At 36.8% G+C, this 16,635-nt stretch overlaps 1 protein-coding gene across 1 annotated transcript in view; it reads left to right on the forward strand.

Moving 5' to 3' along the window:
- Nucleotides 1-16,635, forward strand: part of ROBO2 (roundabout guidance receptor 2) — a gene marked incomplete at both ends in the record, with an annotated part of 484,272 nt that overhangs the window by 335,484 nt on the left and 132,153 nt on the right. The window contains 2 exons of the mRNA XM_080919232.1: nt 7,980-8,137; nt 9,039-9,159. Coding sequence (XP_080775358.1) covers nt 7,980-8,137; nt 9,039-9,159 — 279 coding nt within the window. The remainder of the gene's footprint in view (nt 1-7,979; nt 8,138-9,038; nt 9,160-16,635) is intronic.

Below are 16,635 nucleotides of genomic sequence, written 5' to 3' on the forward strand. Positions count from 1 at the left end.
TCATAGTGTCTGTGTAGTTATAGATTTTCAATTAAATGCACTCTTCTACTGCTCAGAGCAATTGGGTATCATCATTGTTGGACTCAGTCCCGTGTCAAGAAATACTCAAACACAGACACCCAGGGAGCAGAACAGATATATTAATGGGATGCAAATCTTGTTCTGAAGTAATGTATCTCCCCAAACACATTTTCCTTTACTCCTTTATGCAGATGCTTCTAAATGCCATTTTCCTTTTCATAACTTTCATTTTGTCTTTATTTTTTTTTTTAAGATTTTTCTGTGAATCTAGGGACCTCAATACTCCATGAGCAATTTTGTGGACTTGAGTTCTTTAAGGGAGAAATGAAGAACTGATTAAACATTAATTAGCATCAAGCCACAACTTCCTCATAAGCTAATGGGTAGGGTATGCAGATCCTTTTCAAATATCAGATGCAAGGCTTTCCAAAAATAGGGCTTCCAAGTGTTGAAGGTGTGCCAAGTGCTGGCTCCTTCACAGCGGAGCAAGGGGGAATGATTGCCAGAGACAGGCCTGGAGTCTGCCGTGGTCAGATGTCACCAGTTTGCAGTGCCACATGTGATCCAAGAGTTTATGAATGATCTCAACACTTGGTCCCCAAGGAGAACATATGCATTACAGAGGTTACGGATACAAATTACAGAGAGCGCAATGTTTCCATGCAGTTTCTAAGAATCCTTCAGCAAATTTTAGACATTAATGGAAAACATTAAGGAAGACTTGGCACTCTTTGCAAGACTTCAAATTATTCTGTGGGTGAGGACAGAGCAGAGCTAAAAAAAGGATTGAAGAATAAAGACTTGGCTAAGGAACTTGGAGCTGGCCTTTCCCCGTGCGTGAATTGTGTGTTTGTGTATTTTATTCCCAACAGAATTCCAGGCTTCACAAAGTGCTATGACTTGAAAATGAGCAAGTCACAGGGCATCCTTGTTTATTCAACATGCTCCAGTTCATACTGCTGCTTTATCTGCATCATTTGCTGAGGGAATGTGCTTATACAAGGCGTAATACTGGAGGGGTGGGGGCTGGAATTGTCAGCTTGCTGCAGGGGTGCCAGGGTGTCAGCTTGCACAGCAGTACAAGGATGTTTCCCCACTGAGCAATTTCTTTCTCATTTCCCTTCTGTGCATGAGAAACCACTTATAATTTGTCCCTCAAATATAAGATTGTGTTCTGTATATAGCTGGTAGCAGATCTGTCCTTTCTAATCATGCATTATATAACTGTAGTGAACACAATAACATATTTTTAGATCAATTACTTCTAAGATTTTTTTAATGCAGTAATAGATAAGAAAAATAAAGGATGTGTTTGTTGTGTTATCAGTAGGCGGTAGCTTTTTGTTGCAAAAGTAGGTGGTAGCTTTTTGTTGCTTAAATATGAAAGGAAATTCAGCTTGAAAACTGGGAGTTGGTGCTCTGTCTAGGGTTGATCTCCCCAAGCTCACCACGAAGCAGCAATATCTTTCCAGTTCCTGCACTAGTGTCATCAAAACACAGGGCTTCCCAGATATCATTCCTTAGAGCTTGATTTCCTTATAGATGTAATGAGAACACAATTCTTCACTAATGTTGGAAGTAATACTGACCAATTCTAGGGTTGATCTTTGGTAGGATATTGTGCTGGTAGGAAAGGAAATACTGTGCCTGGTTTTATAGATGGTCATTCCTTCTATATTGGTATAGTTTTTTGAGATTAGCTTTTCTGTCCTAAATGTACATTGCTAATTTTGGTTCTTGTATGAGAATATTCAGTTTTCTTGGCATCTCAAAGTCCCTGGCTTCTCTATTAGACAGGTGAGGAGTGAAAACAGAGACACTATTCCTTAAATCCAAGACACTCAAGGTTTTCTTCAAAAATGCCATTTTAAATTGTTAAAATTAAGTTGAAAATATTGTGGTTTACTCTAAATGATAAAAAGACTTCAATAGAAATCATAAGACTTATGGTTCAATCAACCAATTACTAATACTTCATTAATTTTTTGGGGTCCCTCAAGAAGGGGAAAAAATACCCTCTCTAGATTATGTGTATAAAAGAATTTTGGAATGAATGAGTAGGAAACTCACAATCACAAAGCAGTTATACATATAGGGACTGAATAAGCAAAAGACAGAGAACAATGTGACAGCTTAGATATACTTTTGACAAAAAGAAAGTTAAAGCACTAATGTAAAGTGATGATTAGTTGTTGATTATGCCTAGGGTAGGATAGTTCTAGAAACATTTATTGCAAGACTTTCCATATGATTAGAAACATAGTTTTAAGCAACACCCAACATTGTATTACGGAGAGAATTTTAGTTCAACCTTGTGGTGGTTTAAATAAAATTTAACATCATAGACTCATAGATTTAAATGCTTACTCACCAGGGGGGAAAACTGTTCAAAAGGATTAGAAGTTTCAGCAGGTATGGTTTCATTAAAGGAAGTATATCAGTAGGAATGGCCTTCGAAAATGCTCACCCAGGCCAGGAACTCTCTCTACCTGAAGATCGGGAAGTAAAGATCTCAGATATGTCTCCAGTGCTTATCTGTGTGCTTCCATGCTTCCTGCATGATGGTAATGGACTAAGACTCTGAAAATGTAAGCATGCCTCAGATGAATGCTTTAGTTTACAAGACTTGTGTTGGCTATGGTATCTCTTCACAGCCATGAAACAGTGATGCAGACAAACCTCTAGAGACTGAGCAAACAATTCATATCAACTTTTTTCATTTCAGGAAACCTGTCATAGATATAATGAAGTGTTGAAAAGCATGGGATATGCTCATGATAATTTTAAGGAGATATAATATTTGCTGAATAAAGATAGTGGTGATACTACAAGCAAGCAGATGATGTGGAAAATTAGTTATCACAATGGCTGTCAAGATTCTAGTGCCAGGCCCACTGTGTATAAGCTCTGCACATATTTAATCCATGTTCAAATGACCTGTAGGGAAACATAATGACATGGTTGGCAGCTAAAGGGTGTTCAGCAGAGTGTAGCCATCACTATTATTGGGTGGTGTTCAATTATTTCTAGACTAGAGATTAAAGCCATTTTCATATGGTCTTTTGCCATAATTTATAGAATAGCAGTATGGCACACTTAATTCTGGACAAGTCTTGGATGTTGAACACTCAGTCAGGTGTGATTTACCTACAAAGTATCTGAACAAGATTTGTGTTCACCAACATGAAGTAGTATGACCTCACAATTCCCTGGAGATATGTAGTCAATGGTTGATGAAGACAGAGATTATTTTCTATAGTGTTGTAGTGACTGGTAATTCCTGTGAATAACAATAATCAAGCTCACTAGATAACACAAATATGTACACACACACACACACACACACACACACACACACACACATACACCTGCCACCCAGAGACATGGAAACACCAGAGGAGCTAGTTGAAAAATGAAAGTAAATTAGAAGGACTGGAAAATGGAAAGACTGGGTAACTGCAGTGTGAATCCATTAAGTGCAGATATAAGAATCACATCAAAACAAAACCCATTATTATATATAATGAATGTGTGCTAATACAATATAATGTCTCACTGTAATGAATATGCTGGAGACTGAATTTGTAACTGAGTGATCCTTAGTTTGTGTAAAGTACCAAGTTCCATTCCTAACATTAAAGTGGCAAAACAGTCCACAATTTCCTGTGTTGTTCTATGTAAGACTGAAAGCCCTATCTTTCTAAGTGTTGTGGTTTACTGAGATTACATATTGTGATGCTCAACTGTATGCTTGGAACTTGAGTTTAATTCCCTATAGAGAAGTTATCAGGTGACCACGATACAGCTCTACAGGGCTCTTGCCCAAATGCACAAGATTTTTCTGCACAGAGCTCAGGTTCAGTACTGTCTTCTTCACTTTGTCTTGGGACCACTGTGACTCAAGCTTATTTCAGTTCCTTTTTAGATTACCCTTCTCACGAGCAATTGAGTTTGTTTAGGATGGTTTTCTTTATCCGCTGGTGTGCATGACTACTTCTGTCAATAATGTTTTCCTCACAAGGGATGCTGAGGACACTGCTTCACAGTGTTATCTTTTAAAAATCCTCTTACTGTCCAGGCTCACCTTAGTGTTATTGCTGATTTATTTTAACGGCCTAAGATAGAAATATCTGAGTAATGATCTGCTGCAACTGAGGTTATAAAACTTAAGACCAGAGAACTGTTTACTTAAAACAAGAGGGAGAAGAGGGGTTGGTGGAAGAGTGGAGGTGGAAAACAGAGGACTCAAATATGCAAGATCTGAAATTTCTAACCGCCGTGAAGCTAGTATAAAGGATTATAATAGTAACTGCTGTTTTATACAAATTACAATCAAATTTGATAGTGATTTGGATCCTCAAGTGTTGTGACACTAAGAGTCTCTTTTCTTGCTGATGCTCAGATGGAAATTCCTCTTTGTCTGCTTCAAGCATCCCTGTCTATCAGACAATGTGGGTTGTAAGAAGGAGAAAAGAAAAGGCAAACCAACTCATGAGAGACTCTGCCTGGGGAGATTACCTTGTCTTCACTACAGATAGCCAATGACAATAGGCCAAAGAAAAGGTTAGGCCCAAGTCTAGTTTAGTGAACTAGCAAGTGTATTGGGTTTATCTAAAAGGGGCGAGTGATTAAAAGGAAGGTCTATTCCTAAAAGTCTCACTGCTGCATGGGGTAAAGATTCAAAGAAGTTGTATCACCCAAATCTCTTGAGCAACTTCTCTCCCTAGCTTCTACAAAACTGGGGGGTCTTGGGAATCTTACAGTTTTTAAGTGTTTTTTAAAAATTTGTGACTTAGTGTATTTTTCCTGCTTTCAGTCTTCCTTAGGTAAACTAGTTCTTTGTCTAAAATTGAGGCCAGCTGCTTATTTTTTCCCCCACATCCAATTAGTGTTTCAATACCAAATTGTCAGTACTAACAAGAAACATACAACAAGCATAATACAGATTGAGCAACTTGTGTGTGTGTGTGTGTGTGTGTGTGTGTGTCTGTGTGTGTATGTGTGTATGTATAAAAAAATCACCAATTAAATTTTAAAAAATGAGCATTGTATTTTAAGGACTATCAAAGATGAGTATATGGAAGAGTTTAGAAGGTGTAAAGGGATGGGAGAAATGATGTAATTATATTGTAATCACAAAAATAATTCTTTTTTTTAAATGTAGTTACTTACTTCATAAAGCTTGTGAGTTTTATTTATTTCGAAAGACTTAAGGAGATTTCTTCTAGCTATGTAACGCACACATGCCTAGACAGATAAAGAGGAAATTTTTTTAAAACATTTTTTTAGTCTGCTAGAATCTTCTTTTAGAAGTAAATATAGTCACTTTAAGATTTTTGTGTGTGTGTGTGAGACAGACAGAGTAGACAAGTTTTACCCCACACCTAAGGGCAAATGAACCAATGTGACAGGGAAGACATGAGTTAGATGCATTACAGGCAAACCCCACAGAGCATATTACAAGTTGAAGAGGGTACAGTACCCAATTATACCATTATCTCACCCCACTCTCTGAGTGAACAGTCTGAAAGCCTAAAATTACAGATGCTGTTAGATTTCTTGGCTTCATGTGCAAATTGGAGTAATTTTCCTTCTTTTTTTGAATGCATAAGCACATGTTATATTGTTTCAAAGGAGAAGTCCTTATAGTTTGTCATATATATATTTATTCATTTTATTCACCAAATAAAAGGGCTTTTTTAAAAATAAAATTTAGATTGTGGCAAATCCATGTAAGACTGATTTTCAGAATGATTGGCAACACTCTTAAGTACCATTTGAGCAGACGCTCTTTGGCATAGCAATTTTAGGGGACGAAATCTGGTGAAGGGTCTTCAACTGTCCAGATGTGCCAGATTGGAACAGATTGTGGTTCTGCCAAAACACCATTTGTTGCCAGGACCGGATATCATAGGGGGCTCCTTGCCTGCTACCATATTTTTGCACTTCTTAGCATTGCATAAATAGGCAGCTGTTCTCTATTCAGAAGATAAATTACTAGCCAGCTTGCTCTCCCTGGAGGATGTACCTGGAAGAGGAATAGATGGTGTTAACCCTTCTCCTCTTGCATGAATATCACACTTAAATGCACACACACCCCCCTTCATTCAGTGGCCAGTCCTTATGCATAAAAATCCTATGTCCCTTGCTGGTTAGACAAGAGGACAAAACAAGACAAAACAAAATAAAACCAGTACCCTTCTCAGTGGTAATGGGTAACACCTATCCTAAGAGAAAGGCATTCACAAAATCTGAATCTAAGAATGAACAGTTTGTACAGAATGCTTTGCTACTGTTCCTTCAGTAGGAGGCAAGTTTTTCCCTTACATGGCTATGACTTTATGGAGATCAAAGCTGTGTTCAAGGATGATATGAGGGAAAAAAAGAAAAGAAAAAGTGAAATTTTGCTAGTTGTTTCTTGGGGGCTATTTATTAATGGATAGAGACCCTTTTAAGTATTCGAGGAATGGATGTTAATCTAGACACCACACAACAGAGAACTATGCAGAGGGATGGCCTGGGTCTCATAACAGGATAGTAAACATTTTCAATAGTTGTTTATATAGCAGATTATATGAGACTGTCTAGTGATAATTGTAGACAATATATTACATATGCATATATATGCTTATACACACTTATGTATTAAATGAGCATGCACATACATGAACAAATATACTTCCTATGTTTGTACCTATTTGCTATACAATGGGATAGTTATACAAGTAGATGGATATATATATATATATATATATATAGATAGATAGATAGATAGATAGATAGATAGATAGATGGATGGATGGATGGATGGATGGATGAATGGATGAATATGATTTACCTTTATCTTTACGTAGTTTAAAAGTAAAGTACAAAGTCAATACCTGCCTGTAACTAGAATACTTGACAAACAGAAGAATCATAAGGTCATGGGTTTGGGGCCAGTCTGGATTACATAGTGAGGCTGTCTCAAAAGAGCACAAAACTAAGCAAAAGTAAATGCATAAGACAAAATACCACTTGCGAATGTTGGATGTCAAAGAAAGGAAATATGAAGACAGTGGAGAAAAACATGCTAGCTAGTCTCAACTCCTGTTTTGGATGCTTTATACTAAACTAGTTACGGGCACTATTTGCCAAATATGCTCAGTCCTCTTTAGTCTGGTACTGCATGCAGACCTCTAATCTTGCCAGAAAGAAAAAAAAAATCACACTGATAGATAGGTGCCATTTGGATATCTGACGCATGCCAGATTTTTGGAGGTGAGATCGGAGGTCCAACCTGCTGTTCTTCTGAATGAAGAAAAGATTATTCAGGCTGCAGCCGTGCTATAAGGAGTTTCTGAGTTCTTCATGCCACGCTGCCCAGATGTCACTTGGCAGGTGGAGAATGAAAATGAAGCCCTTATGTGTGGGTGCTGGTGTGTTTCAAAAGAAAACAGTGAGTCTGCTTACTGAAGTGTGGAGTGTGCCCACATTCATGTCACAAGCAAGAGAGCGTCTCAGTTTACTTCCTTCATAGCACCATGTGCACACGTGTCCAAAAGCCATGTGTGCACAGCCTGTTTCACATTTAGTGTAAAGAATTTATTGTAATGCATTTGTGGACACGTAAACACGTATAGTTTTCTTTATAGAGAGTAGATCCAGGATATGTGGAATGTTCTACACTTTGCTGAAGCTCAGAACTGTATCCTAAATGTCCAGCTTCACAGATGTTCAAACCCATTTTTAAAACTGGATTATTAGCGCCAGTGTGTGCAAATGACTCTCCATCACCTTCGTCATAAGTGAACACTTGGGTTGGATTTAGCGTGCTTGCTCATGGGCAGGGCCTGTGCACCAGAAATACCCAGAATTTGGTATGAGAAGTATTGAGCCAGCCTTGAAGTTAATTTTGGAAAGAGGATATGGATTGTTGTCCTTAAGCATGGCTTTAAACTGTTTTATTTTTTCTTCAGTATTGCGAGATGACTTCCGGCAAAACCCCACAGATGTGGTAGTCGCAGCCGGAGAGCCTGCAATCTTGGAGTGCCAGCCACCACGGGGACACCCAGAACCAACCATCTACTGGAAAAAGGACAAAGTCCGAATCGATGACAAGGAAGAAAGAATAAGCGTGAGTTCAGTTATGAGAAAGGCCCTGAGAGACAGAGTTTAACATCAAAAGAACAAATATGGTTAACATATTAAAAACAAAATTGTATTTAAATGCTAATTTATCATATAAAACATATTGAAATGATTTAAATGTGAAAATAAAATTTTATATGGGATGTAATAAGACAATCATGAGAGTTTACATTAAACTACTAGTAATACCAATTTAAATATGTAACATATTTCCTACTATGATATTGATATCTTAGCTTTCTAAAGGTTTCTACTGGTCATTTATGATTATACATTGATATTAAAATATAAATGGTATTCATTAGCATATTAACTATCTCTCATTGTGTACTAGATTCAGTATTATATAAAAATAATAAGGACACCTTCACTGAAATAAAATTTATATTTAATATCATGTATTAGGTTTACATTTAGTTCAATACAGTGACTGATATTTAATGTACTTTATTAAAATAATTATGTGAGTAGACAAATTTTATTTCAACATAAAAATCATTTATATTGGTTATAGTTGTTATAAATGAAAATTGATGTCACTTGAACATTGACCTGACAGCATGACGTAAAACCTGAATTCTTGGTAGAGATACAGGATATACTCATCTGTTCCTGCCTTCGTTGTTAACATGAAAAGTTTTCCTGATGATGAGAATTTGGTCTTCAGTGGATTTGTGTTGAGCAGCTTTCTTTTGAAAATACACAACTTGACCTGTGCTCTATATCAAAGCCCCTCAAAATTCAACGGTTTATTTATATAAGTATTTTATTTATAATCTGACTCCTTTTACTTATGCAGCAATAGGCTTGATTGTTCTTATAGAATCAAAGTTATTAACCAGAACCTCTCTTCTTCCTTTTCTTTTCCTTTGGTTTATTTTGTGTAGATCCGTGGTGGGAAGCTGATGATCTCCAGTACCAGGAAAAGCGATGCTGGCATGTACACCTGTGTGGGAACCAACATGGTGGGAGAAAGGGACAGCGACCCTGCAGAGCTCACTGTCTTTGGTAAAACTCTTTTCTATGTTATGGCTTACCTACTTTTCTCTTTTCTGGGAACAAACAGGTGACAAGAAGAATCTGAACAAAGGAGCACCTGAGGACACAGTAGTAGTAGCAAATCTGGGCTCTCACACCACATCTGTAGCCCCACAAAGAGAGAACATTAGCAACTGGTTAACTTTTTTCCTTTAAACTCAGCCCAGGGCCACAGCGCTCAAGATGGTATTTTAGATAAATAAGATAGATTTCTTACCTTAGTTATCCTAAAATAGACGTTCCCTAATGAGCAAGGTCAATGTTGTCCAAAGATTCCATAATCCTTTATCCTGTCAAATTGATAATATTTATCATCACTAAGCATAAATAGTTGTAATTTTTAACACTAAAAAATTCAGAGAAACATGAACAAGTCTTTATTAATTAGAATAATTAATGGTGATTAGAATTGGAATTTTAGGGAGCTTTAAGATGAAATTTTTATGATAAATTTAAATATACATATTTATATATATATTTATTTAATTAATTTATTTATGGACTTAGAATACTGTCTTTTAACAAACTTCTCTTAAAAGCCACTATTTCTAAGAGAATTTGAAATAGTGAACCTGACCTATATTCATCATTCATTCTGTATTGATATATTTATCATGTATCAGACACATATGTACATGTGCATAAATTACATATACATGTGTGCTTGTGTAATCAAATACATATTAACAGAATTTTATTCTCATTTTACTATGATACTTTTACAATTTTAAGAGAATATTTAAGTTTTTAAATAATTTTCCTATGACATTAAAATACCTCTCCTAATCCCATACATGTCACAGCATGTTTTCTACTTATGGTCATTAATCTAGAATATGCCCAAGCATACTGTGGAAGTCTGGCATAGGTCTCTGATGAGGCTTCTTCTGCATTTTTAGACACCATTTACTCTTAGGATGGGGACATCAGGAAGGAAAGAGATTTAGCGATGCTTCTGTGGTTGTGTTTTGGAAGGCAAGATATAGGCTTCTTCAAATTTTCTGCATGCTGAGTAATCTCTGATAATCCTCCCTGTGGATTGCACAGCTTGAAGTCCCAAATGAAAAAGGCTGGAAACCTCCCATAATTCATTAAAGCAATGGGTAAACATTATTCTGTGTAGTTGATTCCTGTAAACTTATGTTCACCTACTATAGATAACTATAAGGTTGTCTTTGAATTGTAAGCAGTCATTTCTAAATGTCTCAAAGCTCTCTCCAGCCAGTAATGAATAAAATACAGTTTTGTCTGGTAAGATATGAAATTAGTGGTCACTGAATATCAGCATTGAAAGCCCACAAGTATAGCTCTTCTATTTAAAGAAACACTCATTGCCATTTTTTTGTAGCTACCACAGGGTCTTGTGTAGAAAACATTGCATTATAGCCCTATAGACTGCATTCAGAAGGAAATTGAAAGGGTTCAATGTCATTACCAAAGCAATTAGATCTACCAGTGATGTGTCTGTTTTATGAAATATTTACTTTGCAATCCCTAAAGACGTTAAGAGAACTGTAGGAGACCCCTAAACCTGTCAAGAGTTGTGGTACAACTTCTAAATTATTTTAAAAATAGCTATCAACCCAAGAGATTAAATTTGTCCCGAGGCAGTTCCTGTGGTAGAATCGATTTCAGGATCTGGGAAATAGTTATCTGATGGTGTGAAGTGGCCTGAGGGGTTTTATATACAATAAGTTGTCGGAAATATAAAATCCCATTTTGTACAAAGAAAAAAAAATGCCCCCAAAGTTAAAAAAAATCCACCAATCAAAAATTAAACAAAACAACCCCCAAACATACAAAAAACAATTCAAACAAAGTAAAAAACAACACAAACCAGAAATGGGAAAGACAGAGAGAAATAAAGAAACAGAGACAGAGAGACAGAGGTAGCAGAATACAGCCATGTGGTTAGCAAGTCGAGGAGTAACTGGGAGGAGTTGGCAACAGGGAAATAATATGATTGATCATACTGTAAAGATTGAGAAAAAGAAATGCAAACTAGAAGAGGGCAGAGTTGGTCTTACTCGGAGTTGGGAGACCTTTGCTGTGCTGTAACTCCAACTTTTAGAGGAATAAGCTAAACTGTGGTGCCCACCTCATTTATGACATTTGAACCTTTGCTATCAAGAACATTAAAAAATGAGCTGCACCTAAAAAGAAGAGTTAAAACATGGAACTTATAAGATGAAAAGTGTTTATTAAATGAAAAAAGGAAAGAAAGAAATAGTCAAAATAGGCATACATTTTCTAAGTCATTTTTAAAGTGTCAAGATAATACATGAAAATCATTGTTTTATACATTGTAATTTCATATGTGTCATAGGTATTGAAAAACAAAATAAAACAGTAAAATATTTTGTTTTGTAGCTTCTTTAAGAAGCATTTATATGTGTATAGGTATGCATGAATGTGTGTATACACACAAACACACACACATACACACACATATACACACATACACACACACACAAACACACACAACCTCACATATAGAGGAATATCTACTCTTCATCTTCGATTATTTTGTGATTTTTTTTTTTGCTGTGGTTTTCCACCTGCTTTGGGTATTCGATTCAATATTTTAACATGTGTTGTTTTCTAGTATATGCTTTATATATTAAGTATGACTTTGCTTGATATTCTATTTAGAAAATAATACTAGGTCAGCTTAAAACTCATTTCCAACACTTCTATTTTTTTTTAATCTTCCTCTCTCTAGTATATTGTGGTTAAAATCATTTGTGGTATTAAGGTTGAAACTAGGATACCTAGGGAGATGCCTGTGTGACGAAGCATATGGGTCTGATTTCCAATACCCAAAGCATAGCAGCTCCCATCTCTAATCTCCCTAGGGAAAGATGGGAGGATCAAAATCCACAGAAGCTTTGAGGCCACCTAGCCTGATATTGTCTCAATCATGATGGGTTTTGGGAATTGTCACTCAAAGTTATCCTCTGTTGTTTCCATGTATGCCAGGGGACAGGCTAGAACCCACAAATACAAATATATACAAATATATAACACTGATATGCTTGTTATACATAGGTAAACAAAAACCATTTGAGCTGTGATTAGCCAGGTAAGTATTATGACCGGTGAACTAAAGATCATTGTAGTGTGGTTCATTTTCAATACTGACAGTGTGTTTGTTTCAAAATGGCAAAGCCTAAGTCCCGCTTTTACAACTCAGCAATATATGCCCCCCACCCACCCATTACCACTGTCCTGGAGATGATGGACTTTGAGCCCCTCAGTCCTGCTCCAGAATCTCCAACCTGATTATGTCTTCCTTTGCTTTGATGCTAGATTCTTAATTCCAAGAATCCTGTGTTAGGTTCTGTACTTCCTGTTTACAGTGTTTCCCTATCGTTTTCTGCTTGACTGGAGCTAAGGGCACATTGGAAACCTATATGCCTTCACTCTATGTGAAGTTCAAGTTACGTCTTAGTGAGTCATACTTCCCTTATTTTCTGTGACTACTGAGAGTGGCTCCTCAACGCTACTCACATCCCTGAGTTCCTCTTGGGAAGTCAACTATGACTGTGATTGTTATTCTTTTGCATTTCCTCTGCAACTATTGATTGACTCATTTTTCTTTTCAACCTCTTAGCAGTGTGTTCTTAACCCACTCTTCTGAAACACTGCAATTGTAGGCCTGGGTTTGGCGCTCCTCTCCACCCTCATTTATTTATATGCTAGTAAATCAAAATCAGAAATCTCTCAACCAAAACAATTCTATTAAATTCAGGTGGCTTTCTATTTGGCTTCTGCAGAGCACGTTTTTATGAACTACGTGTTAAACATCTTGATCTTTTCTGTTTCTCTTTATCCTGTTGATAGTAATCTGGTCTTGCTCCATGTGTGTCTCTCTGTCTGACACAAAATTATTTCTTTTGCTTTCAAGACATGGTTTTGCTCAGGCTGTTTTTAAAATTCACAATTCTTACATTCCTGCATTGTGATTTGGGGGTGGCAGGCAGGCAGGCACAACTACAGTGGCTTTGCCTCACACAATCCCAAAATCATTGTTTTGATTTATAAATGTTTCTTAGCAGCATTAATTTACCTCCTTTTATCCCTAATTCCATTCCACATGCCACCTCTTGTATCCATTGCTCTCATTTTAGGAAGAAAGCTTACTCCAAGTATCATCTAAGGTATTAATATTCCTTCACATTAGTCTGCTATCCATTTTAAAATATATTATAAACCTTCTCATCTCATGAGTTTCAGTTAGTGTATGCATAGCTAGTAAATTCATGTGGGACTGAGATGTGGGCTTGTGATATCAATTTATAAACACTAGATGAGAAAATGGGCTCATAGATTTAGAGAAGCTCAAGTACACTTCTAAGAATATTGTTATCTCAAAACAGTAAAAACTATCTATGGCTTGATGCTAGGAGATGTCTCAGGGCTTAAGAGTTCTGGCTACTCTCCTAGAGAATAACGTTGATTTCCAGCATCCACATGACAGCTCACTATCTTCTGTCAGTCCTGTCTCAGGGAGTCTGATAGTCCCTTCTGGTCTCCTGGGGTGTCAGGTCCACATGGCACAATGACATACATGCAGGCAAAACACCCATGGGCAAAAATAAAAATAAATAAATAAAAACATAGAACTCTGAAATGAAATATCTATCTTATTTATATAATTCAGATTTCATCTAATACCTCTGACTCTACTGCTTGGTAGAAGCTCTGTAGAACTTTCTTGGTGCATATTTCTCAAGCTCCTCTAAAACTTGATTTAATTCTTTGGGATGGTGATGAGTTGTGTTGACAGACAGCATGTTATTTGATGGGCCTTTATATTCTACGCTGAAAAAATGACATGAAATGTGTTTAAAACTTGATGAGAGAAGAGTTTTCCTTTTTATCTATTTTCATCTTTGCTTCTAAGGGTGAAAATTACTGGCAAAAAAAAAAAAAAAAAAAAAAAAAAAAAAAGGATGCAGTCAAAATTTATGCAATCACATCTAGGTAACCTGATTATTATTCCCAAGCATTTGGAATGGCACAGTAATCACATCCAATGGATATCAAACTTATCTCCACTTTAACAAATCCTGTAAAGTCAAAGGAGACCTGTGAAACCTACCACCTGATGACTTCCTTACTTTATAGCCTCTTCTCTGAGAGAGGTCTCCCTGGAGCCCATAAAGGCAAGGGAAGGTCTACAAGCAGCAGTTAGCTCAAATACCCCTTTATTATGTAGTTTTCTTCTGACAGGACTTAAACAACCCCACCTATGCAATTATAGCCCCAGCATCGCTTGTACAATGCCAGGTGAATTCTGTCTTTAAATTGCTGAGGTCATCCTGGGAATAGCTGTCATGGCACTGTCCTTAGCAATTTTAGAACCTCCTTCAATGACTACATACAGTTGGAGAATGTGCTAACTGGGCAGATAATTTCCTACCTGTAGCATAGAAACAAACAAACAAACAAACAAGAAGATTCAAACACCTATTGGATTCACAGCATTTCGTGTCAAGTTGAATAGTTTTTCTTTATGAATAATGTTGACATGACTGCACTGAGACAAGTCATGAGATTCCAAGAGCTATGCGAAATGTTGTGTTCCGTATGTTTGCCGATTTGGAACTAGGTTGACAGGGCTATTTGAGAGCTGTCCGCTGCAGAGCATCACACGGGCAACAACACTGTTCTCTCCAGAGAGATTAACCTTGCAAGCAAGTTATGCAGGTCATTCAGATCCAGCTAATCTCAGAGAGAGAGAGAGAGAGAAAGAAAAAAAAAACGTTAATTGCTTTGGCAAAGAAGTTGCCTCTGACCGCTGCTTAGATATATAATTAGGGATCAGCAGGCATAGGGGACTCTAATCTAATTGATAAGCAGCACACAGATGACTCTAGAGCTTTCTCTCCCTGCCTCTTCAATATGTGGTCAGACATAAGGGGATACCAAGGAAAAACTCAGTGCTCTTATTTTGACATGACCTAAAATTAAGTTGGCCTGTTCAATAGATCAAGGTTTCCACAGTTGTTGATTTTAATTGTTCTGAGCTTCGTGGACATACATCTTTGCAGACATTAGTGGGTATTGAATGTGATCCTTATCTCTCACTAGGTCGTTCTATTATCAACTTAAGACTCTTACTCTCCAGACGTTCCATTCTTTTGCAGGTAATTTCAGTACAAAAAGACATGGATTAGACACTTCTATTTGGCTTTCTCCTTCATTAGGTCACTTCTTCCCTTTTCACTCTTACTGATTCTTAATATGGGCATGAAACTATCTCTCTTCAGTGAACTAGACGTTACCATCTTTATCTTCTAAAGTCATATTGCTATTTAATTTTTGACAGAAATCTTTATTATGCATAAGAATGTACTTTTGATATATATTAATTTGAGTGTTATAATTATCGACGTTACCATATTTGTTTTACTTTGAAATAAATTTAGCTACTTACTGTTCTATATATAACCTTCATTCACTATTGGTTCAAAGTTAATTTTGCTTCAAGGAACATAAACCTTATTTACTATGGCCTAAGCATGCTGTGATCAAACGCACACCATACTTACCAATATGTTCCGTTTGCTTAAAAAGCAAACAAACAAAATGCCTTCTACATTTTGGTATTTCAGTCTGTTCATCTGATAGAAAATTTATTTTGGATCCTTTAAATATACTGTTTTTATTAATACTTCAGAATCTCTGTCAATATAAAATGAAGTAATTTTACTCTGTAACCCTTTGGCATGGTTTATTTTTCTCTTCCAGTTGAGCTTTCGCAGGCTTGCCATTCCAGCCCTTGTCATACATGTTAACGGTGCTGTTATGAAGCACCAGAGCCTTCAGCACTTCTCCATCAGTCAGGTTGTCCTCTTCCCTGTCATCCTCATTCCATGGCTCAGTTTCATCTCCCACCTCTTTCTGTATGTCTCCAAGCTGCTGGCTATTTACAAGTCATTAGGTTTGGAGCCTGGGGTAGGAGAGGCCACATTCACATTTGCCTAATGTCCGACAACACTGCTACAGTTTGTTTCTCCATAGGCCAGATCATATGGCACAATACTCCCATTAACATCAGAGAACAGAAGAGGTCTCCTCTTGAAATATCAGCTTTCAGTCTCAAGTGATGTTATTAGGGGTTTCCTCCCTGTTAGCAGGGGGTTAATACGGACTCTGGGTGAATGCATCAAACAGCATAGAAAATTTTCCTTTCATGTCCTATGCTAATGTACTATTAACATTTGGAACACATATAAAGATAAACTAATCCTATTGTCTACTTACCACAGAAACAAACAGCATGTCCACCATTGAAAAGAACAATGTTGGGGCTAGGGAGATGGCTTGATGCTTTAAGCTTTCAGATTATCAGATTTGCATAAATACCATGTACATGGAGATTAAGCCCTTTCTTCATTTCTACCAACAGAAGGGAGGGACTAGCACAGATTTGCCTAT

The sequence above is a fragment of the Micromys minutus genome (genome assembly GCF_963924665.1).
Source record: "Micromys minutus genome assembly, chromosome: 7".
NCBI lineage: Eukaryota > Metazoa > Chordata > Mammalia > Rodentia > Muridae > Micromys > Micromys minutus.